This window comes from Heterodontus francisci, chromosome 7 (assembly GCF_036365525.1).
Source record: "Heterodontus francisci isolate sHetFra1 chromosome 7, sHetFra1.hap1, whole genome shotgun sequence".
Classification (NCBI taxonomy): Eukaryota; Metazoa; Chordata; class Chondrichthyes; order Heterodontiformes; family Heterodontidae; genus Heterodontus; species Heterodontus francisci.
Window position 1 is genome coordinate 7,947,354 of NC_090377.1, and position 23,650 is coordinate 7,971,003.

The 23,650-nt window shown below is 45.8% G+C and overlaps 2 protein-coding genes across 2 annotated transcripts in view; one reads left to right on the forward strand and one right to left on the reverse strand.

The window, feature by feature from the left end:
• Positions 1-673: 673 nt before the first annotated feature.
• On the reverse strand, positions 674-20,834 carry LOC137371656 (keratin, type I cytoskeletal 18-like). Its single transcript, XM_068034452.1, has 8 exons — positions 19,849-20,834; positions 15,919-16,001; positions 14,800-14,956; positions 13,928-14,092; positions 12,586-12,711; positions 11,368-11,582; positions 6,211-6,260; positions 674-1,571 (listed from the first exon to the last, which is right to left on the reverse strand). The coding sequence occupies exons 1-8, from the start codon at positions 20,221-20,223 to the stop codon at positions 1,471-1,473; spliced, it is 1,272 nt and encodes a 423-aa protein (XP_067890553.1). The 5' UTR covers positions 20,224-20,834; the 3' UTR covers positions 674-1,470.
• Positions 20,835-21,072: 238 nt separating this feature from the next.
• LOC137371657 (keratin, type II cytoskeletal 8-like) overlaps positions 21,073-23,650 on the forward strand; it is a 28,106-nt gene continuing 25,528 nt past the window's right edge. Inside the window, exon 1 of the mRNA XM_068034453.1 lies at positions 21,073-21,295. Coding sequence (XP_067890554.1) covers positions 21,086-21,295 — 210 coding nt within the window. The 5' untranslated portion in view covers positions 21,073-21,085. The remainder of the gene's footprint in view (positions 21,296-23,650) is intronic.

Below are 23,650 nucleotides of genomic sequence, written 5' to 3' on the forward strand. Positions count from 1 at the left end.
CATCTCCTCAGCCACGCATTCATCTGCTCTATCCTCCTATTCCTATACTTGCTAGCACGTGGCACCGGGAGTAATCCGGAGATTACAACCTTTGAGGTCCTGTTTTTTACTCTGCTACCTAGCTCCCTAAATTCTTGTTGCAGGACCTCATCCCTCTTTCTACCTATGTCATTGGTACCAATGTGAACCACGACCTCTGACTGTTCACCCTCCCCCTTTGGAATGTTTTAAAATTTACAAAGGATGAACAAAAAAGTGATAAAGAGAGAGAAAATAGAACATGAGAGTAAACTAGCAAGAAATATAAAAGATGTAGAGGGTGGAAGGAGGTTCACGTGGAGCAGAAACCCCGTTATGGACCTCCTACAAATGCAAAATACTGAGGATGCTGGAAATCTGAAACACAAACAGGAAATACTAGAAATACTCAGCAGGTCAGACAGCATCTGTGGAGAGAGAAACGGAGTACGGTCATTGACCTGAAATGTTAATTTTGTTTATTTCTCTCCACTGATGCTGCCTGACCTGCTGAGTATTTCCAGCATTTACTGTTTTAATTCCTCTTAGGAACATGTAGGGTCAAATGGCCTGCTTCTGTGTTGTTAATACTCTGCTATAAAGATTCAGTCTGTACAATAGCAAGAAGTTATGATCTATCTTTTATTACACCAGGCCAGAGAAAGAAACACAGATACAATCAAATTGTCAGATCCCCACATTACCTTCCACACATTTTTATACTGAGCAGATCATTGTTTTATGCAGAAATTATAGTTTAAACTTTTACAGACGACCATGGGAGTGTAAAATGAGTTAACTGAACACACAGGAATACACAGTGTCTATATGGCAATACACAGTGAATATACGAGAATACACCGTGAATATATGAGACTACACAGTGAATACATGAGACTACACAGTGAATACATGAGACTACACAGTGAATATACGAGATTACAGTGAATATATTGAGTATACAGGTAAATATGAGAGTATACAGTGAATATATAGAGTATACAGTGAATATATGGAGTATACAGTGAATATACGAGATTACAGTGAATATATGGCAGTACACAATGACTAAGCAGGAAAAAGTGGAAGCACTTGACAATACCCAGTCAGCCACTCACTCAATTAAAAGGCAGTAACTTCACCACAAAATATTAACCCAAACTAACTGTTTATTCATCAAACAACTGACCCAATGGCACTGTCTGGGTACTTGCATCTGTGATAAAAATGAAGGTTGGGTCATTCTCCTGCCCCTTTAAGATGGAACATCGCACGGGAGATGCAAGTGTAGCCAACCAACTCCCCTCCCACTATCAACCAGCAGCCTACACACAGAGATAGGACACCCAAAATAATATCACCAGAATCTCCAGCCATTCCCTTTTCCCCAGGTTATTAGCTCTAAATAGATTAGAATGTTTGCCTGAAACTTTCCCCTCACAAGGAAGATTTTCACTCCAGAATTTCTTCAGTTTCCTGCTTCTCAGAAATCACCTTCCCATCAACGACCTTCTGGGAAATGATGACGACTTTCTTAGCGGCTTTCTTTGCATCTGCAATAGATTTGGAAAGACTTTGTTGAGTACACGGGAATATGTAGGGATACACAGTGAGTACGCGGGAATATGTGGGGATACACAGTGAGTACGCGGGAATATGTGGGGATACACAGTGAGTACGCGGGAATATGTGGGGATACACAGTGAGTACGCGGGAATATGTGGGGACACACAGTGAGTACGCGGGAATATGTGGGGACACACAGTGAGTACGCGGGAATATGTGGGGACACACAGTGAGTACGCGGGAATATGTGGGGACACACAGTGAGTACGCGGGAATATGTGGGGATACACAGTGAGTACGCGGGAATATGTGGGGATACACAGTGAGTACGCGGGAATATGTGGGGATACACAGTGAGTACGTGGGAATATGTGGGGATACACAGTGAGTACGCGGGAATATGTGGGGATACACAGTGAGTACGCGGGAATATGTGGGAATACACAGTGAGTACGCGGGAATATGTGGGGATACACAGTGAGTACGCGGGAATATGTGGGGATACGCAGTGAGTACGCGGGAATATGTGGGGATACGCAGTGAGTACGCGGGAATATGTGGGGATACGCAGTGAATACACAGGACTAAACTGAAATACACAGGCAAAGGAGGATGCTTTATGTCTCTTCAAGCCTGCTTCACCAGATCATGGTTGATTTGTGTCTCAACCCCTTTGTATCCCTATCCCTTGATACCCTAATCCTGATGTAATAGTTCCTCTGTATCTACTCCATTAAATCCCTGAATCATTTTAAAGACCTCAGTTAGATGATCTTTTAATCTTTTATGCTCAACACATACACAAACCTAGCCAATGCAAACTGACCTCATAATTTAACCCTTTTAGCCCCGGCATCACTCTGGTGAATCTGTGCTGCCCCCTCTCAAGGCTAATATCTCCTTCCTGAGCTGCAGGGCCCAGAACTGAACACAACTTCTCCAGTTGGGGTCTGATCAAGATCTGTATAACTGAAGCACAACTTCAGCCCCTTTGTTTTCCAAACTCCCTCAAAATAAAGGCCAACATTCCATTGCTGTCTGGATTACTTTTTGCACCTATAACAGTAGCTTTTACTGATTCCTGTACAGGGACCAACCCCCCCTCCCTCCCCACCCTCCTCACTCCAATATCTTTGCTCCTCCACAGCTCTTAGTTTCTCCCCATTAAGAAAATATTCCAATACATTTCCGCTCAGATTTAAAGTAGATGTCCTCACATTTCTCCACATTGAACTCCATCGACCATTGTTTTGCCCACTCACTTAATCTGTTTATGTCGCTTTGTAACATCCTGCTCCCATCTACACAACTTACTCTGCCTCCTAACTTAGTGTCATCTTGGATATAAAACCATCTATTCCTTCGTCCAAGTTATTACTATATATGTGAAAAGATGAGCCCCCAGTACCTTAGGGAACACTATTTGTCACATCCCACTAATCAGAGAATATTCACTTTATCCCTATTCTTTATCTCCTACTTGCCAACTAATTACTGACCCATGTCACACAATTATCTCCAATTCCCTGATCTTCCATCTTGCTAATAACCTCTTGTGTGGAACCTTGTCAAATGCCCTCTGGAAGTCCATGGACACACCATCCATAGAGATGGCCCTGCCAAGCATGCCAGTGACCTCCTCCAAAACTTCAATTAGATCACTCAGAGGAACTACCCTTCACAAAGCCATGCATTTAATCGGCGAATACTGGTCATACGACTAGGACTTAGAAACAGGAGTAGGCCATTTGGTCCTTCGAACCTGCTCAGCCATGGCTAATCTGATTGTGATCTCAACTCCACTTTCCTGTCTGCCCCACCATAACCCTTAACTCTTTTTGTCTACCAAAAATCTATCTAACTCAGCCTTCAATATATTCAATGACCCAGCCTCCACTGCTCTCTGGGGAAGAGAATTCCACAGACTAATGACCCTCTGAGAGAAATTTTTTCCTCATCCCTGTCTTAAAAGTGAGACCGCTTTTTAAACTGTGTGCCCTAGTTCTAGTTTCCCCCACAAAAAGACACATCCTCCCAGTATCCACTCTATCAAGTCCCCTCAGGATCTTATATGTTTCAATAAGATCACCTCTCATTCTTCTAAACTCCAAAGGGTTAAGGCCCAACCTGTTCAACCTTTCTTGATAAGATAAGCCCTTCATCCCTGGAATTAGTTGAATGAACTTTCTCTGAACTGCTTCTCACACAATTATATCCTTTTTCAAATAAAGAGACTAAAACAGTCCACAGTACTCCAGATATGATATCACCAAGATCCTGTACAGCTGCAGTAAAATTTCCCTATGTTTATACTCGTTTCCCCTTGCAATAAATACCAACATTCCATTTGCCTTTCTAATCACTTGCTGTACCTGCATACTTGATTCATGTACCAGGACACCCAGATCCCTCTGTACCACCGAGTTCTGCACTCTCTCTCCATTTAAATAATATACAGCTTTTCTATTCTTCTACCAAAGTGGGCAAGTTCACATTTTCCCACATTATACTCCATCTGTCAATTTTTTGCCCACTCACTTAACCTATCTATATTCTTTTGCAGGCTCTTTACCTCTTCTTAACAAAATACTTTCCTTCCTATCTTTGTGTCATCAGCAAATTTAGCTACCATACATTCGGTGCCTTCATCCAAGTCATTGATATAGTTTGTAAATAGTTAAGGCCCCAGCACTGATCCCTGTGACACACCACTAGTTACAGCTTGCCAACCTGAAAAATACCCATTTATCCCGACTCTCTGCTTCCTGTTAGGTAACCAGTCCTTTATCCATGCTAATATGTTACCCCTACATCATGTGCTCTTATCTTGTGTAGTAACCTTCGATGTGGCACCTTATCAAATGCCTTTTGGAAATCCAAGTACACCTCCACATCTACAGGTTCCACCTTGCTTGTTACTTCTTCAAAGAACTCTAATAAATTAGTTAAACATGATATCCCTTTTACAAAACCATGTTGACTCTGTCTTTATGATTTTCTGAGTATGCTGCTTGACCTCATTAATGGATTCTAGTAATTTCTATATGACAGATGTTAGGCTAACTGGCCTATAGTTTCCTGCTTTCTGTCTCCCTCCTTTCTTGAATAAAAGTGATACAACTGTGATTTTCCAATTCGCTGGGAAACTTCCAGAATCAAAGGAATGTTGAAAGATTATAACTAAAGCCTCTACTCTCTCTGCAGCCCCTTCTTTTTAGACCCAAGGATTCAGGCCATCAGGTCCTGGGGACTTGTCAGCCTTTAGATCTAATAGTTTTCCCAGTACATTTTCCCTGGTGATGGTGATTGTTTTAAGTTCCTCCCTCCATTTCACCTCTTGATTTTCAAGTATCTTTGGCAGGTTTTCTAAGTCTTCTACCATGAAAAAGGACACAAAATACTTGTTCAACCTGGTCCTAATGCTCAATCACTCTGTCCCTGGTGACAGGTTCTAGTAATCTGCTGATGCCATCAGACAGGTCTGTAGTTACCTTGGGCTTCCTTTCCTCCGTTCTTAAATAACGGAGTGACATTCACAATTTTTAAATGTACCAATTCTGAAACTAGAGAGCTTTGGAAAATTATGACCAGTGCACCTGCAAATTCCTACCTATTTATTTTAGCATTTTGGGGCGAAAACCATCAGGCCCTGGTAATGTGTTTATCTTAAGTCCCATTATTTTCTCCATTAGCATTTTGTAGTTAATATTAACTCTGCTCAGTTCCTCCCCTTGACATATTTTTAGGTTCCCTTGTACCTACAGATGTCACTGGTAGGAACTTAATGGATTTGATATAATACAGTGAGTCTGAGATTTCTTTTATAAAAGCAAAATACTGCAGATGATGGAAATCTGAAATAAAAACAAGAAATGCTGGAAATACTCAGCAGGTCTGGCAGTATCTGTGGAGAGAGAACAGGACCTGAAACGTCAACTCTACATCAGATGTTGCCAGACCTGCTGAGTATTTCCAGCATTTCTGGGTTTTCTTTTATTTGTGAGATGTGGGCATCATTGGCTAGGCCAACATTTATTGCCCATCTCGAATTGCCCTTGAATTGAATGGCTTGCTAGGCCATTTCAGAGGACATTTTAAGAGTTAATCACATTGCTGTGGAGTCACATGTAGGCCAGAACAGCAGGTTCCCTTCTCTAAAGGACATTGTGAACCATTTTTACAACAATTGGCAATGGTTTCACGGTCATCATTAGACTAGCTTTTTTAAATTCCAGATTTATTAACTGAATTCAAATTTTACCATCTGCCATGGTGACATTTGAACCCTTGTCCCCAGAGCATTAGCCTGGGCTCTAAACCACAAGTCCAGTGACATTACCCCCACACCACCACTTCCCCCTGTTAGCTGATCTCAGGTGGAACACTATTTCAATTGGCCTCAGAGCCATCTGGGCTAGCGAGGTGAGAGGTCAGCCATGGTTTCCAGTCCCCACTGCCTTCCTGAAATTTCCACGGGAAGATACATGCATGAGGAAACTAGGGACAGTCAGGATTGTTGCTGCCTGTGTTGACTTCATAGGTTGAATAGCCTGTTGATGCCCTCTGCCATGTTGTACAGCCAGGTGGCTCTGCCAGTTCCGCTGTGCAGTACAGTCACCAACTCACCTCCAATGCTCGTAGCAGGAGTAGTTCTTAAGTAATCCGTGTGACTGCGTCTGCAAAACAGAAACATATTTGAGCACAGTGGAGTGATCCCCGTCACTGAGGGCCACAGTCGGGTCATCAACTCAGTTTGGGAGGTTTCATCACCTGGCCTCTTGTCTCTAACTGCTACCCTCCCCCCACATCAAAGGTCGCCCGACATGTCAATCCTTGCGACAATCAGACAACAATGGCAGCAACAATCCCCACAATCCTCCGTGCCCCAGAAAGCGCTCTATCCACCAGGCGGTATTCCCAGTTCGAGCATGCGTGCCGTACGTCCGCTGGAGCCAAACAAGGCAAGAAAATGTCTGCATCGTTTTTCTCCTGGAGTCCAAGAGATTAATTTTGAATTCCAGGAGACTCCAAGACAGTGTGGGGCGGTCAGGCAGCCTCTGTAGGTGTTGAAATTCATCCCACATGCTGGGAATTGGCTTTGGACATGCTAGGGCATTGGAATTAACAAGTAACTATTTCACAAAGAAGACACGTTCTCCTTTATTTCCACTTCTCACTGCATCGGGAGTTTTGAATTATGAAGAAGTGCAGTTAAGAGGGGATTTGTTAGAGTAGATATCGAAAAACTGTATCCAGTGGCAGGAGGGTCGATAACCAGAGGACACAGATTTAAAGTAATTGGCAAAAGGACTGGTGGGAGAGATGAGGAGAATGTTTTTTACACAGTGAGTTGTTGTGATCTGGAAACTTGAAGGGGAAAAATTTGCAGGACGATGGGGCAAGAGCAGAGAGAGTGAGGCTCAAGCAAGAAATGCTGGAAATACTCAGCACATCTGGCAGCATCTGTGGAGAGAGAAACAGAGTTAACGTTTCAGGTCAGTGACTCTACATCAGAACTGACAAATATTAGAAATGTAAAAGGTTTTAAGCAAGTAAGGCGGGGGTGGGGCAAGAGATAACAAAAGTGAAGGTGTTGAGAGGACAAGGTCACAGAGAATAACTGACCAGAAGGTCTTGGAGCAAAGGCAAACAATATATTATTGGTGTGGTGAAAGACAAAGCGTTAATACAGAGAGGGTATAAATGGACAGAAAAATGAACAGCCTGGCCCCAAGCACAAACATGAAAAAACAGCGGGTAGGCACAGTAGAAACAAACTAAACAAACTAAAATAAAATAAACACGAAGAAAAAAAAAATAACTAAAACAAAAAGTAAAAAAGGGGGGCCCGCATGCTCTGAAATTATTGAACCCAGTGTTCAGTCCGGCAGTCTGTAGTGTGCCTAATCGGTAAATGAGATGCTGTTCCTCGAGCTTGCATTGATGTTCACTGGAACACTGCAGCAAGCCCAGGATAGAGATGTGAGCATGAGAGCAAGGGGGGTGTGTTGAAATGGCAAGCAACCGGAAGCTCAGGGTCCTGCTTGCGGACTGAGCAGAGGTATCCCGCAAAGCGGTCACCCAGTCTACGTTTGGTATCCCCAGTGCAGAGGAGACCACATTGTGAGCAGCGAATACAGTATGCTACATTGAAAGAAGTACAAGTAAATCGCTGCTTCACCTGAAAGGAGTGTTTGGGGCCTGGGATAGTGAGGAGAGAGGAGGTAAATGGGCAGGTATTACACCTCCTGCGATTGCAGGGGAAGGTGCAGTGGGAAGGGGACGAGGTGGTGGGGGTAATGGAGGAGTGGACCAGGGTGTCACGGAGGGAACGATCCCTTCGGAATGCTGACAGGGGAAGGGAGGGGAAGATGCGACTGGTAGTGGCATCACGCTGGAGGTGGCGAAAATGGCGGAGGATGATCCTTTGGATGTCGAGGCTGATGGGGTGGAAAGTGAGGACAAGGGGAACCCTGTCAAGGTTCTGGGAGGGAGGGGAAAGGGTGAGGGTAGAGGTGCGGGAAATGGGCCGAACACGATTGAGGGCCCTGTCAACCACAGTGGGGGGGAATCCTCGGTTGAGGAAAAAGGAAGACATATCAGAAGCACTGTCATGGAAGGTAGCAAAATCAGAGCAGATGCGTCGGAGACGGAGAAACTGGGAGAATGGAATGGAGTCCTTTCAGGAGGCAGGGTGTGAGGAAGTGTAGTCGAGGTAGCTGTGGGAGTCGGTGGGCTTATAATGAATATTAGTAGACAGTCTATCCCCAGAGATGGAGACAGAGAAGTCGAGGAAGGAAAGGGAAGTGTCAGAGATGGACCATGTGAAGGTGAGAGAAGGGTGGGAATTAGAAGCAAAGTTCATAAAGTTTTCCAGTTCGGGGCGGGAGCAGGAAACTGCACTGATACAGTCAGCAATGTACTGGAAAAAGAGTTGGGGGAGGGGGCCTGAGTAGGACCGGAACAAGGAATGTTCGACATATCCCACAAAAAGACAGGCATAACTAGGACCCCATAGCGGGTACCCATAGCAACACCTTTTACTTGAAGGAAGTGAGTGGAGTTGAAGGAGAAGTTGCTCAATGTGAGAACAAGTTCAGCCAGGCGGAGGAGGGCGGCGGTGGATGGGGACTGGTTGGGCTTCTGTTCAAGGAAGAAGTGGAGAGCCCTCAAACCATCCTGGTGGGGGATGGAGGTGTAAAGAGATTGGACATCCATAGTGATAGTCATATATGAGAGAGTGGGGCTAATTGGATAGCTCTTTCAAAGAGCCAGCACAGGCACAATAGGCTGAATGGCCTCCCCTGTGCTTTATGATTCTATTGTAACTCCTGCTTTCCTCTGCCAATTTTCTTCTGTACTTCATGCCACCCTGTGCCAGGGTACAGGCAGTAGGTGCCCATTAGTGCATAGTTTGATTGTATGAGCATGTGTGAATGTATCAACATCCTAGGGGTTACCATTGACCAGAAACTGAACTGGAGTAGCTATATAAATACCGTGGCTACAAGAGCAGGTCAGAGGTGAGGAATCCTGTGGCGAGTAACTCACCTCCTGACTCCCCAAAGCCTGTCCACCATCTACAAGTCAGGAGTGTGATGGAATACTCTCCACTTGCCTGGATGGGTGCAGCTCCAACAACACTCAAGAAGCTCAACACCATCCAGGACAAAGCAGCCCGCTTGATTGGCACCCCATCCACAAACATTCACTCCCTTCATCACTGACTCACAGTGGCAGCAGTGTGTATCATCTACAAGATGCACTGCAGCAATGCACCAAAGCTCCTTAGACATCACCTTCCAAACCCGTGACCTCTACCAACTAGAAGGACAAGGGCAGCAAATGCACGGGAACACCACCACCTGCAAGTTCCCATCCAGGTCACATACCATCCTGACTTGGAACAATATCGCCGTTCCTTCACTGTTGCTGGGTCAAAATCCTGGAACTCCCTTCCTAACAGCACTGTGGGTGTACCTACCCCACATGGACTGCAGCGGTTCAAGAAGGCAGCTCACCGCCACCTTCTCGAGGGCAATTAGGGATGGGGGCAATAAATGCTGGCCTGGCCAGCGACGCCCACATCTCGTGAATGAATAAAAAAGACATTGGATTGCCAGAGTATTTAACCGTAGGCAAATTCAAAGCTAAAATCAACCCCATTCTTAAACAGTGACTCTATACTCATGTTCAACCAAACTTACTGGTTAGCAACCCTCCTCAGAAGAACCACAATCACCCTCCCTCCCATCCCCCAGTCATTCCCACGCCCATTCCGAACTCTGTATCTAACCCCGGGTTATACCTGTCCTCAGAGTGTTCGATGGGGGACAGCGTAGAGGGAGCTTTACTCTGTATCTAACCCCCGTGCTGTACCTGTCCTGGGGGTGTTTGATGGGGGACAGTGTAGAGGGAGCTTTACTCTGTATCTAACCCCCGTGCTGTACCTGTCCTGGGGGTGTTTGATGGGGGACAGTGTAGAGGGAGCTTTACTCTGTATCTAACCCTGTACTGTACCTGTCCTGGGGGTGTTTGATGGGGGACAGTGTTGAGGGAGCTTTACTCTGTATCTAACCCCCGTGCTGTACCTGTCCTGGGGGTGTTTGATGGGGTACAGTGTAGAGGGAGCTTTACTCTGTATCTAACCCCATGCTGTACCTGTCCTGGGAGTGTTTGATGAGGACAGTGTAGAAGGAGCTTTCTCTTCTCTTTGGCCTCCTTATCTCGAGAGACAATGGGTAAGCGCCTGGAGGTGGTCAGTGGTTTGTGAAGCAGCGCCTGGAGTGGCTATAAAGGCCAATTCGAGAGTGACAGACTCTTCCACAGGTGCTGCAGAAAAATTTGATTGTCGGGGCTGTTACACAGTTGGCTCTCCCCTTGCGCCTCTGTCTTTTTTCCTGCCAACTGCTAAGTCTCTTCGACTCGCCACACTTTAGCCCCGCCTTTATGGCTGCCCGCCAGCTCTGGCGAACGCTGGCAACTGACTCCCATGACATGTGATCAATGTCACAGGACTTCATGTCGCGTTTGCAGACGTCTTTAAAGCGGAGACATGGACGGCCGGTGGGTCTGATACCAGTGACGAGCTCGCTGTACAATGTGTCTTTGGGGATCCTGCCATCTTCCATGCGGCTCACATGGCCAAGCCATCTCAAGCGCCGCTGACTCAGTAGTGTGTATAAGCTGGGGATGTTGGCCGCCTCGAGGACTTCTGTGTTGGAGATATAGTCCTGCCACCTGATGCCAAGTATTCTCCGGAGGCAGCGAAGATGGAATGAATTGAGACGTCGCTCTTGGCTGGCATACGTTGTCCAGGCCTCGCTGCCATAGAGCAAGGTACTGAGGACACAGACTTGATACACTCGGAATTTTGTGTTCCGTGTCAGTGCGCCATTTTCCCACACTCTCTTGGCCAGTCTGGACATAGCAGTGGAAGCCTTTCCCATGCGCTTGTTGATTTCTGCATCTAGAGACAGGGAGCTTTACTCTGTATCTAACCCTGTTTTTTTTTTTCTTTTTTTCCCCTCTGTATCTAACCCCGTGCTGTACCTGTCCTGGGAGTGTTTGATGGGGACAGTGTAGAGGGAGCTTTACTCTGTATCTAACCCCGTACTGTACCTGTCCTGGGAGTGTTTGATGGGGACAGTGTAGAGGGAGCTTTACTCTGTATCTAACCCCCCGTGCTGTACCTGTCCTGGGAGTGTTTGATGGGGACAGTGTAGAGGGAGCTTTACTCTGTATCTAACCCCGTGCTGTAATTTAGGAGTGAGGTGATTTTACCCATCCCCCTCCAGCAGTTCACGATATTGGTTGATTTCCGCCTGCAGCTTCATGTTGGTTTTGAGGAGACCTTGATACTCCCTATTCTTATCGTTCAGGGTAGCGTGAAGATCGGAGAGCTGCTGCTCATTGATTTGGATCTGTTTGTTGATGGCCTGTAGCTCTGCAGCCGCCTGATCCTCATTGTCCTGCAGAGTGCCTTCCAGTGAATGAATCTAATGAGAAAAGAATCATTTAGCAACAACATCTTGTAATTACATAACATCCTGAACTTAGTAAAACATCCCAAAGTGCTTTACAAGTATTATCAAACAAGGTTTGACAATGAGCCAGATAAAAAGATATTAGGACAGGTGACCAAATGATTTTTCAAAGAGGCGGATTTTAAGGAGCATCTGAAAGGAGCAGAGAGAGATGGAGAGGTTTAGGGAGGGAATTCCAGAGCTTAGGATCCAGGCAGCTGAAGGCACGGCCGCCAATGGTGGAGTGATAGAAATTAGGGGATGCTCAAGGTGCCAGAATTGGAGGAGTGCAGAGGTCTTGGAGGGTATTGGGGCTGGAGATTAGAGACATAGGGAGGGGGTGAAGCCATGGAGGGATGTGAAAACAAGGAAGACATTTTTAAGAAGGAGGCGTTGCTTGACTGGGAGCCAATGTAGGTCAGTGAGCATAGGGTTGATGGGTGAACGGGACTCGGTACAAGATAAGGCAGGTCTTTGAGAACCGACAGGAGTTTGGTCACTGGCCTCAGTCAGAGAAGATGTTCATTCTCCCAGTCTCAGCTGGTCTGGAACACAGGTCTGCAAGCTGAAAGGACAACCACTTGCCAAGTTCCCACTGGCAAGAGATTCTGCCTGCACTGGAATTGAAGCCAGCTGCCAGAGATGAAAGGTTGATGCCTAACTGGACCCAGTTACCAGTTGTGAGAGCAGACTTTCACCCCATCTCTGCTCAGGCTCCGTGACAGCTGCTGGACAGAGGGCAAATCTCAGGGAACTTCTCATTTACTCCAGAAAAACTGTAACATCAATGAGAATTATTGTGTTGGGACCAAAATTACATCAAAGATAGGAAGGAGGAGGGCTAGTTACTGGAAGATGGAATGCAGTGATGAAGTGTGTGTGCGTGTGCGTGAGAGAGAATGAACATGGGCAGATGCAGTGATGAACATTATTAACAGGTATTGATTAGTTTGCTGCGATTGCGTTTGGGACTTACCGTGGCCCCAATGGAGTGATGCTCAACCTCCAGGGTTTTAATCTGACGCCGAAGCCTGGATAGCTCCAGCTTTGCTGCCTGAAGGGCCTCGTTGTTCTTCGAAGCTTCAAGAGAGGCAGCATCAAACTGCGAAAGAGAGAGAACAGAACAAACATTACTTATACCTGATACATACACAGACACACACACAGACAAATGCAAACAGAGAGAGACAGACAGACACACACACACACACACAGACACACACAGACAAATGCAAACAGAGAGAGAGACATACACACACATGGATATACACACCCACAAATACACAGAGACAAATGTAAACACACACAGAGACACAGAGAGAGACAAAGAGAGAGAGAGAGACACACATACACACAAACACAGACAGAGAGAGAAACACACAGACAGACACAGAGACAAATGCAAACACACGGAGAGAGACAGAGAAACACACACACACAGACACATACACAGACACACAGAGACAAATGCAAACACATGGAGAGAGACACACAGAGAGAGAGAGAGACACACACACACACACACAGAGTCACACATGAGAGACACACATGAGAGAGAGAGACACAGAGAGAGAGACACACACACAGACAGAGAGACACACAAGAGACAGAGTCACACAGGAGAGAGAGAGAGACAGACAGACAGAGAGACAGAAGGAGAGAGACAGAGGGAGAGAGACACAGAGAGACACACAAGAAAGAGAGAGAGACACACACACACACATGGATATACACACATAGACAAATGCAAACACACGAGAGAGATACAGAAACACACACACACACACACACGGAGAGACACACACATACAGACACACAAAGAGACACACAGACACAGAGAATCACAGAGAGACACACGAGAGAGACACAAGAGAGAGAGACAAGAGAGAGAGACACACACACAGACAAATGCAAACACACGGAGAGAGATACAGAAACACACACATACAGACACAGGGAGAGACACACACATACAGACACACAAAGAGACACAGAGAGACACACAGACACAGAGAGACACAAAAGAGAGACACACAAGAGAGACACACAAGAGAGACACAGAAACACACACACACAAACAGACACAGAGAGACACACATACAGACACACAAAGAGACACACAGACACAGAGAGTCACACAAGAGAGACACACAAGAGAGACACAGAGAGGGAGAGAGACACAGAAACACACACACAGACACAGGGAGAGACACACAGAGAGGGAGAGACACAGAGAGGGAGAGACACAGAGAGGGAGAGACACAGAGAGGGAGAGACACACACAGACTCCAAATCACATAGAGACCTGTTTCAGTTACCTTCTTTCTATAACACTCCTCTGCATCCTTCCTGTTCTGATCTGCCAGAGCCTGATATTCCTCACGCATTTTGTTCATAACTTTTGCAAGATCTTCATCATCAGAATTTTCAACCTCCACAGAGATACTGGAATTTGCAATCTGCATTTTGAGTTCATCCACATCCTGCACATAGAGAGAGAGCCTGTGAATATCACAGGGTCTAAGGGAGCACTGCACTGCCAGAGGTGCCAACTTTCAAGTGAGATGTTAAACTGAGGTCCCGTTTGCCTTCTCGGGCAGACATAAAAGATCCCACGGCCACTATTTAAAATGAGAGCAGGGGAGTTCTCCCCTGTGTCCTGGACAGTATTTATCCTTTAACCAATGTCACTAAAACGGATTATCTGGTCATTATCACATTGCTATTTGTGGGATTTTGCTGTACAGAGATTGTCTGCCATGTTGCTTACATTACAATGAACGGTGACTATGATACACTTTGGGACTAGAGCATGGCTACCCGACCCAACCCCGATGGGACCTGACAACATGTGTCAGGTTCGGGTTGGGTCGGGTCGGACAGGTTCTATCACCACTTAAGGTAAGTGGCTCCAATGTTAATGTACTTTTTGGGCTTGAAAGGTGGTTTTGTTACAGTTATTTTAAGCTTGTGCAGATAAGCAACAAAGTGAAAAACGGAAGGTCGGTAACTGATGGTCAGATTGGGTCAGGCGCGTGAAAAAGTGAAAGGACTTGGGCCGGGTTGGGCTTGGGCCGGGTGTGGTTCTAACAGGCTCGGGTCGGGTTTCATTTGCAGACCCGATCCAGTCTTTATTTGGGACATCCTAAGAATGTGGAAGGTGCTATATAAATGCAACTTCTCTATTTACCTCCAGGTGGTTCTTACGGAGGTAACTCAGCTCCTCATTCATGGCCTCAATCTGTGACTCCAGCTGCATACGGCCCATGTTAGTGTCATCGAGGATTTTCCGCAGCCCATTGAGGTCCTGCTCCACTGACTGCCTCAAGTCCATCTCCGACTGCCATCTGGAGACCAATTATTGATGGGTTACAAAGCAGCCTCCAGCATCAGCCCCAGACCTCAAGCTCCTGTGCTCCAGTGATCCTGGTGTTGCACTGGTAACCCAGATAGCATGACTTCAAAACATTGAATTTTACAGCACAGAGGGAGGCTATTCGACCCTTCATGCCTGTGCTGGCTGTCTGAAAGAACTATCCAATCAGTCCCTCCACTGCTCTTCCCCCCATAGCCCCTGTAAGATGTGTCCTTTTCAAATATTTACCCAATTCCTTTTTAAAAGTTACAAAAATTCTCCTCATCTCCCCCTCTGGTTCTTTTGCCAATTACCTTCAATCTGTGTCCTCTGGTTACTGACCCTCCTGCCACTGGAAACTGTTTCTCCTTATTTACTCTATCAGAACCGCTCATGTCTTTGAACACCTCTATTAAATCTCCTCTTAACCGTCTCTGCTCCAAGAACAACAATCCCAGCTTCTCCAGTCTCTACAATATCTAGCTGTGAAATTGAATTCAATAATGCAGTGATTTGTCAGCTGGAATCAGTAATGAACCATGAAAGCTACAGAATATTGGAAAACACAATGTTTTTTTTTATTCTTCCATGGAATTTATGTGTCACTGGCAAGGCCAGCATTTGTTGCCCATTCCTAATTGCCATTGAGGAGGTGGTGGTGAGCTGCCTTCTTGAGCCACTGATTAGCAGTTTTAAACGACTTTGTTAGGCCATTTCAGAGGGCAGTAAAGAGTGGGTCTGGAGTCACATGTAGGCCAGACCGGGTAAGGACAGCAGATTTCCTTCCCCAAAGGACATTAGTGAACCAGATGGGTTTTTACGACAATCGATGATAATTTCATGGCACCATTACTGAGACTAGCTTTCAGTTCCAGATTTTTATTAATTAACTGGATTTATGAATGAATTGAATTGAAATTCTACCAGCTCCCTCAGCCCCTCTCGCAGACTCACTTCACTTTGAAATCATCAGAAGCCAGCTCACTGTTGTCCAGCTGCAGAGTCAGACCAGCATTATCCATATTCACATCCTGGACCTGCACAGGAAAACAGGATTTGTTGATACCAATACAAGCCATTTCACAGGAGGAAGCTGTACAATAAATTATAACTTGTACAAACTCCTTGTAGGTTTTGCCTAACAAAACAATCCACAAGAACTGAATGTAGCAAGACTCATGTCTGTGCAGTAAATGAGTGCAGTAATACTGGTGCCTGATCCATTGAGTGGCCTCCTGTGATACAAGGTACAGCCAGTCATTAGGAAGGGAAATGGAATGTTAGCTTTATTGCAGGGGGATAGAGTATAAAGGTAGGGACACCTAGAGTACTGTGTACAGTTTTTATTCCCTTACTTAAGGAGGGATATACTTGCATTGGAAGCAGTTCAGAGAATGTTCACTAGACTGATTCCTGGGATGAAGGCTTATGAGGAAAGGTTGAGCAGGTTGGGCCTACACTCATTGGACTTTGAAAGAATGAGAGGTGAAACATGTAAAATTCTGAGGGGGCTTGACAGGGTAGATGCTAAGAGGATGTTTCCCCTCGTGGGGGACTCTAGAACTAAGGGGCACAGTTTCAAAATAAGGGGCCTCCCGCTTAAGATGGAGCTGAGAAGGAATTTCTTCTCTCAGAGGGTCGTTAATCTTTGGAATTCTCTTCCCCAGTGAGCAGTGAAGGCTGGGTCATTGAATATATTCAAGGCTGAGTTAGGTAGATCAAAAATCTGTAAGGGGGTGAAGGGTTATGGGGGGCAGGTAGGAAAGTAGAGTTAAGGGCACAATCAGATCAGCCACAATCTTATTGAATGGCAGAGCAGGCTTGAGGGGCCGAATGGCCTACTCCCGCTCCTAATTCATATGTTTGTATAGCTGAGATGCAGCACTCTCACCTCTGAGTCAGACACTCAAGCACAAAGCTTTAGGCTGACAATCGCAGTGCTGAGAGAGTGCTGCACTGTCAGAGGTGCCACCTTTCAGATGAAACGTTAGCACAGTAGATCCTATGGCACTATTTCAAAGAAGAGCTTGTGTTTTATGACCTTATGATAATGTTCAGGATTTCTCTGATTATCTGATACCAAAGCATTTCAGACATCAGGCCCATAATAATGTCAGGAGTGAGATGTCACACATGCATTATTCAAATCAGTCAAACCTGCATCACTTTAACGCAACAAAGTCTAAATTGTTGTTAAGTAAATACAGATTCATTGCGGTTGGATCAAGGAATGGTGAAAATAATCATTTTCAGCTCCAGGGCAGCAGTAACAAGCACAGAATTACTGGCTTCTGTTGCAAAATGTGACAGCCAAGATGTGATATGTGATGTGTAATGATGTGTAATTTTTAATATCTTCATAGATTGTATGGATAGTTGAAGATACAGTATTCTATACTGCATTAGTTACTTGTGTCGTAGTGACACAAAATGATGTCCCGCTTGAGAGACAGAATGAAGGACAGAGAGAGAGAAAGAGGGAGGTGCCAGGTATGGGGTTTGAGAAAAATTACCAGAGGGCGGGGCAAGCTGCAACAGCCAAAATGACAGGAGATGCTTTAGGTTAAGGAATGTCATTTTCCTTCCCTCACCCTTTAGTTAGTTACCTTAAGTACCTTTTTTACAAAGACAGTACAACTTATTTCACAAAGAAGATGGTAAATACAGCAAAATAAATATATTTGCATACATATTTATATATGCACATATATTAAAACTCCTACAACTGGGCACACTTCCTGTCAACTGACTGTGTAAATTTGTCATGCTGGATTTGCACCTTTCCCCAATGGAAACACTGCAGTACCACCACTGGCATGAGTGTGTAATTACAGTGTTACATGCTTACATGTACAGTTTCCACTGTAAATGTAGACATAGAAATCTATAATGAATATACATTAAAAACGAGGAACAGACTTTAAAATGGGGTCTGAATGACATCTATGCACCTGGTCCTATTACATTCACTCCTTAAACCTACTTCACCTGAAGACTAAATTATAGAATGGTTACAGCACAGAAAGAGACCATTCAGCCCATGTACCCAATGCTAGCAGTTTGGCTAGTCCACTCCCTCACCCTTTCCCCATAACCCCTCCAATCTTTTTCCTCTTCAGATAATTGTCCAATTCTCTTTTGAATGCCTCAATTGAATCTGCCTCCACCACACTCACAGGCAGTGCATTCCAGATCCTAAACACTCACTGTGTGAAGAAAGTTTTTCCTCATGTCATCTTTGGTTCTTTTGTCAATCACATTATTGTAGTGTCCTCTGGTTCTCAACCCTTCTGCCACTGGGAACAGTTTCTCTCTATCTAGTCTGTCTAAATCCCTCATGATTTTGAACACTTCTATCAAATCTCCTCTCAACATACTCTTCGCTAAGGAAAACAACCCCAGCTTCTCCAATCTATCCACGTAACTGAAGAATCTCACCCCTGAAACCATTCTCACAAGTCTTTTCTGCACCCTCTCTAAAGCCTTCACATCCATCCTAAAGCGTGGTGCCCAGAATTGGACACAATACTCCACTTGAGGTCAAACCAAGGTTTTATAAAGCTTTATCATACTGGTAACTTCCTTGCTATTGTACTCTATGCTTCTATTTATAAAGCCCAGGATCCCATATGCTTTTGTGACTACTTTCTCAACCTGCTCTGCCACCTTCAATGATTTGTGCACATATACCCCAATATCTATCTGTCCTCTTGAAGTCTATCACAGTCCTCACAATTCACAATACTTACAAGATTTGTGTCATCTGCAAATTTTGAAATTGTATCTTGTGCAGCCAAGTCTAAGTTATTAATATATATCACGAAAAGCAGAGGTCCTAGCACTGACCTCTGGGGAACCCCACTATATATCTATATACAGGTTCACCACTACTCTCTGTTTCCTGTCACTCAGCCAATTCCATATCCATGCTGCCACTGTCCTTTTTATTCCATTGGCTTCAACTTTGGTGACAAGCCTGTCATGTGGCACTTTATCAAATGCCTTTTGGGAAGTCTACATACATCACATCAACCCCATTACCCTCAACAACACTCTTTGTTACCACATCCAAAAACTCAATCAAGTTAGGTAAACTTGCCTTTAACAAATCCTTAATTAATGCACGTTGTCTAAGTGACTGTAAATTATGCCCCAGATTATCATTTCCAAAAGCTTTTCCACTCACTGAGGTTAAAATGACCGGCCTGTAGTTGCTGGGTTTGTCCTTGCACGCTTTTTTGAACAAGGGTGTAACATTTGCAATTAATTTTCCAATCCTCTGACATCACCCTTGTATCTAAGGAGGATTGGGAGATTATGGCCAGTGTCTCTGCAATTTCCACCCTTTCTTCCCTCAGTATCCTCGGCTGCATCTGATCCAATCCTGGTGACTTTTAACTTTAAGTACAGGCAGCCTATGAAGTACCTTCTGTTTATCAATTTTTAACCCATCCAGTGTCTCAGCTACCTCCTCTTTCACTATAACTTTGGCAGCATCTTCTTCCTTGGTAAAGACAGATTCAAAGGAGTCAGACAATACTCAGCCATGCCCCCTGCCTTCATGCGTGAATCCCCTTTTTTTGACCCTAATTAGCCCCAACCCCTCCTTTTACTACCCTTTCACTATTTATGTGCTTATAGAAGGCTTTTGGATTCCCTTTTATATTCGCTGTCAATCTTTTCTCATATGCTCTCTTTGTCTTTGATTTCTTTTTCACTTTCCCTCTGAACTTTCTATATTCAGCCTGGTTCTCACCTGTGTTATCAACCTGACATCTGTCATATTCACGCTAGTGCATGAAACAATACATTTCAAATAAAGCAATCGCGAACAATGGGAAGAGAATTAAACAGATGGATTAAAGAGTTTGAGGAGCCACCTACCTGTTTGCAAACATTTAACACCGGCCTCTCATAAGAGCTCCAGTCCCGAGCCACGTTGCCTTTCTTGACCAGATAGTCTTGGATTTTGCCTTCCAGCGCCCTGTTCTCATTTTCCAAGGTTTTCACCTTGTTCAGAAAATTGGCGAGTCGCTTATTCAGCCCTTGGAGCTCGTCCTGCTGGTTAAAGGAGATTGGTCCCCCCACCCTGCTCAGGCTGGAAGCAATGCTCGGGCTGTAAGAAGCTATCCTGGTGCTCCGGCTGACATCACCCTGCAGGCTCCGAGCGCTGCTCGCTCTCCTGGGGGAGCTGCCAATCACCATACTGCTGGAACTGGCCGTACGGGACAGGTGGCTCCCTTTACCCCAATTCATCATGTACCGCTATCGGCTGGCTGGCTGGCTGTTCGGGGATGTCCTGGGCAGCACTTCACTCCTCTCTCTCGCTGTCTTTCTGTTTCTCTCTCTATCTCTCCGCTCTTCCCTCTGTTTCTTTCTCTCTTTCTCTGTGTCCTTATCTCTGTGTCCCCCTCTTAGTGTTTCTCTAGCTCTCCCTCTGACTGTTTCTCCCTCTGACTATCTCTCCCTCTCTCTTTCTCTGTTCCTCTCTCTATCTGTTTCTCCCTCTATCTCTCTGTTTCTCCCCCACTCTGTTACTCTATCTCTCCCTCTCTCTTTCTCTGTTCCTCTCTCTATCTGTTTCTCCCTCTATCTCTCTGTTTCTCCCCCACTCTGTTACTCTATCTCTCCCTCTCTCTGTTCCTCTCTCTATCTGTTTCTCCCTCTATCTCTCTGTTTCTCCCCCACTCTGTTACTCTATCTCTCCCTCTTTCTCTGTTCCTCTCTCTATCTGTTTCTCCCTCTATCTCTCTGTTTCTCCCCCACTCTGTTACTCTATCTCTCCCTCTTTCTCTGTTCCTCTCTCTATCTGTTTCTCCCTCTATCTCTCTGTTTCTCCCCCACTCTGTTACTCTATCTCTCCCTCTCTCTTTCTCCCTCTCTGTCTCTGTCTCAGGTGAAAAACTCCGATTATATTTACCTGGAGGTGTAGGTTGTGAGTGACGGCTGCATTCTCCAATCAGAGCGCACCGCGACTCCCTAAGGCTAATTAAAATAAAAAGGGGTGTGGTTTAATGCGGCCTCTGTCCAATAGAAAGCGAGGGGAGGCGGGGCCGATGCTTTAAAGGATGGGGGTCCGGTGGGAGCCGGCACTCGGAGTTGTGTTTGATCCGCTGTGAGGATGCAGACTGGCCGCTCACTGTTCAGCGGCCGCCCCCTGCAGAAAGCTGGCAGTTTGCGGACGGTTTCCCGGAGTTTCTCGGTCGCCTCGTCGGCGCTGCTGAATGACGCCCCCCGGGTGGACATCGACCCCCAACAGCGGGCGGCCCGGAACCAGGAGAAGGAGGAGATCAAGGGGCTGAATAACAAGTTCTCGGATGTCATCAGCCGGGTAAGAGACAGAGATCGGAGCCCAAATACCCCCTAACCTGCCTATACCCCTCAAATACCCCCTAACCTGCCTATACCCCTCAAATACCCCCTAACCTGCCTATACCCCTCAAATACCCCCTAACCTGCCTATACCCCTCAAATACCCCCTAACCTGCCTATACCCCTCAAATACCCCCTAACCTGCCAATACCCCTCAAATACCCCCTAACCTGCCTATACCCCTCAAATACCCCCTAACCTGGCAATACCCCTCAAATACCCCCTAACCTGGCAATACCCCTCAAATACCCCCTAACCTGGCAATACCCCTCAAATACCCCCTAACCTGGCAATACCCCTCAAATACCCCCTAACCTGGCAATACCCCTCAAATACCCCCTAACCTGCCTATACCCCTCAAATACCCCCTAACCTGCCTATACCCCTCAAATACCCCCTAACCTGCCTATACCCCTCAAATACCCCCTAACCTGCCTATACCCCTCAAATACCCCCTAACCTGCCTATACCCCTCAAATACCCCCTAACCTGCCTATACCCCTCAAATACCCCCTAACCTGCCTATACCCCTCAAATACCCCCTAACCTGCCTATACCCCTCAAATACCCCCTAACCTGCCAATACCCCTCAAATACCCCCTAACCTGCCTATACCCCTCAAATACCCCCTAACCTGCCTATACCCCTCAAATACCCCCTAACCTGCCTATACCCCTCAAATACCCCATAACCTGCCTATACCCCTCAAATACCCCCTAACCTGCCTATACCCCTCAAATACCCCCTAACCTGCCTATACCCCTCAAATACCCCCTAACCTGCCTATACCCCTCAAATACCCCCTAACCTGCCAATACCCCTCAAATACCCCCTAACCTGCCAATACCCCTCAAATACCCCCTAACCTGCCAATACCCCTCAAATAGCCCCTAACCTGGCAATACCCCTCAAATAGCCCCTAACCTGGCAATACCCCTCAAATAGCCCCTAACCTGGCAATACCCCTCAAATAGCCCCTAACCTGGCAATACCCCTCAAATAGCCCCTAACCTGGCAATACCCCTCAAATAGCCCCTAACCTGGCAATACCCCTCAAATAGCTACCAATACTCCCTAACCCCCCCCCCCAAAAAAGAATACCCCCTCTAACTCTACATCTTAACCCTCAAATATCTGCCATTACTTCCTAACCCTCCCAATCTTTCCCCCCCCCCCCAAAGAAACTGCAAAATACCCCCAAATACACTAAACCCCCAGGACAGAGAGAGACTGGAGCCTAACACCTGCCCCCTCCCCTCCCCTAACAGAGATGGAACAAATTTCCTTGCAGGGTGATTTGCTGTGCTAGTGGGGTTTAAACTAACAGCAGACATGTGGGCACCAGGAGGTAATACACGAGAGGAAGACCAGGTGCATGGAGAATTAAAGAGACAGATAGAACTAGAGTAGGAAATAGTGATGTATGAGGTGGGCCAGAGTGAGAGTGTTACAGTACTAGAGGAGGGAGTAGTTCTGTATTAGAGGGGAGCAGACTGAGAAGGACTATGAGGAATGTAAAGACAGGATTACAATGCATGTGTGTAAATGCACAAAGTGTGGTAAATAAGGTTGGTGAGCTACAAGCACAAATAGCAGTATGGGAATATGATGTAGTGGCAATAATGGAAATGTGGCTTAAAAATGGTGAGGACTGTGTGCTTAATATACAAGGATATAAAGTGTTCAGAAAAGATGGGGGGGGGGGGGGAAGAGGTGGGTGTGGCAGTTCTGATTAGGGAAGAGATTGTAGTCTTGGAAAAGGAGAATGTTCTTGAGGGGACAAGGGTAGAATCCATTTGGTTAGAGTTGAGAAGCAAAAAAGGTATAATCACACATTACTAAGGTTATTCAATAGACTTCCAAATAGACAGAGAGAGAGGAGCAAATCTGCAGGGAAATTCACAGATGTACAAGATCTATAGAGTGGTGAAATAAAAACAAGAGCACAGTGGCGCAGTGGTTAGCACTGCAGCCTCACAGCTCCAGCAACCCGGGTTCAATTCTGGGTACTGCCTGTGTGGAGTTTGCAAGTTCTCCCTGTGTCTGCGTGGGTTTCCTCCGGGTGCTCCGGTTTCCTCCCACATGCCAAAGACTTTCAGGTTGATATGCTAATTGGCCATTATAAATTGCCCCTAGTATAGGTAGGTAAATATAGGGACAGGTGGGGATGTGGTAGGAATATGGGATTAGTGTAGGATTAGTATAAATGGGTGGTTGATGGTCGGCACAGACTCGGTGGACCGAAGGGCCTGTTTCAGTGCTGTATCTCTAAACTAAACTAAACTAAATGCTGGAACCACTCAGCAGGTCTGGC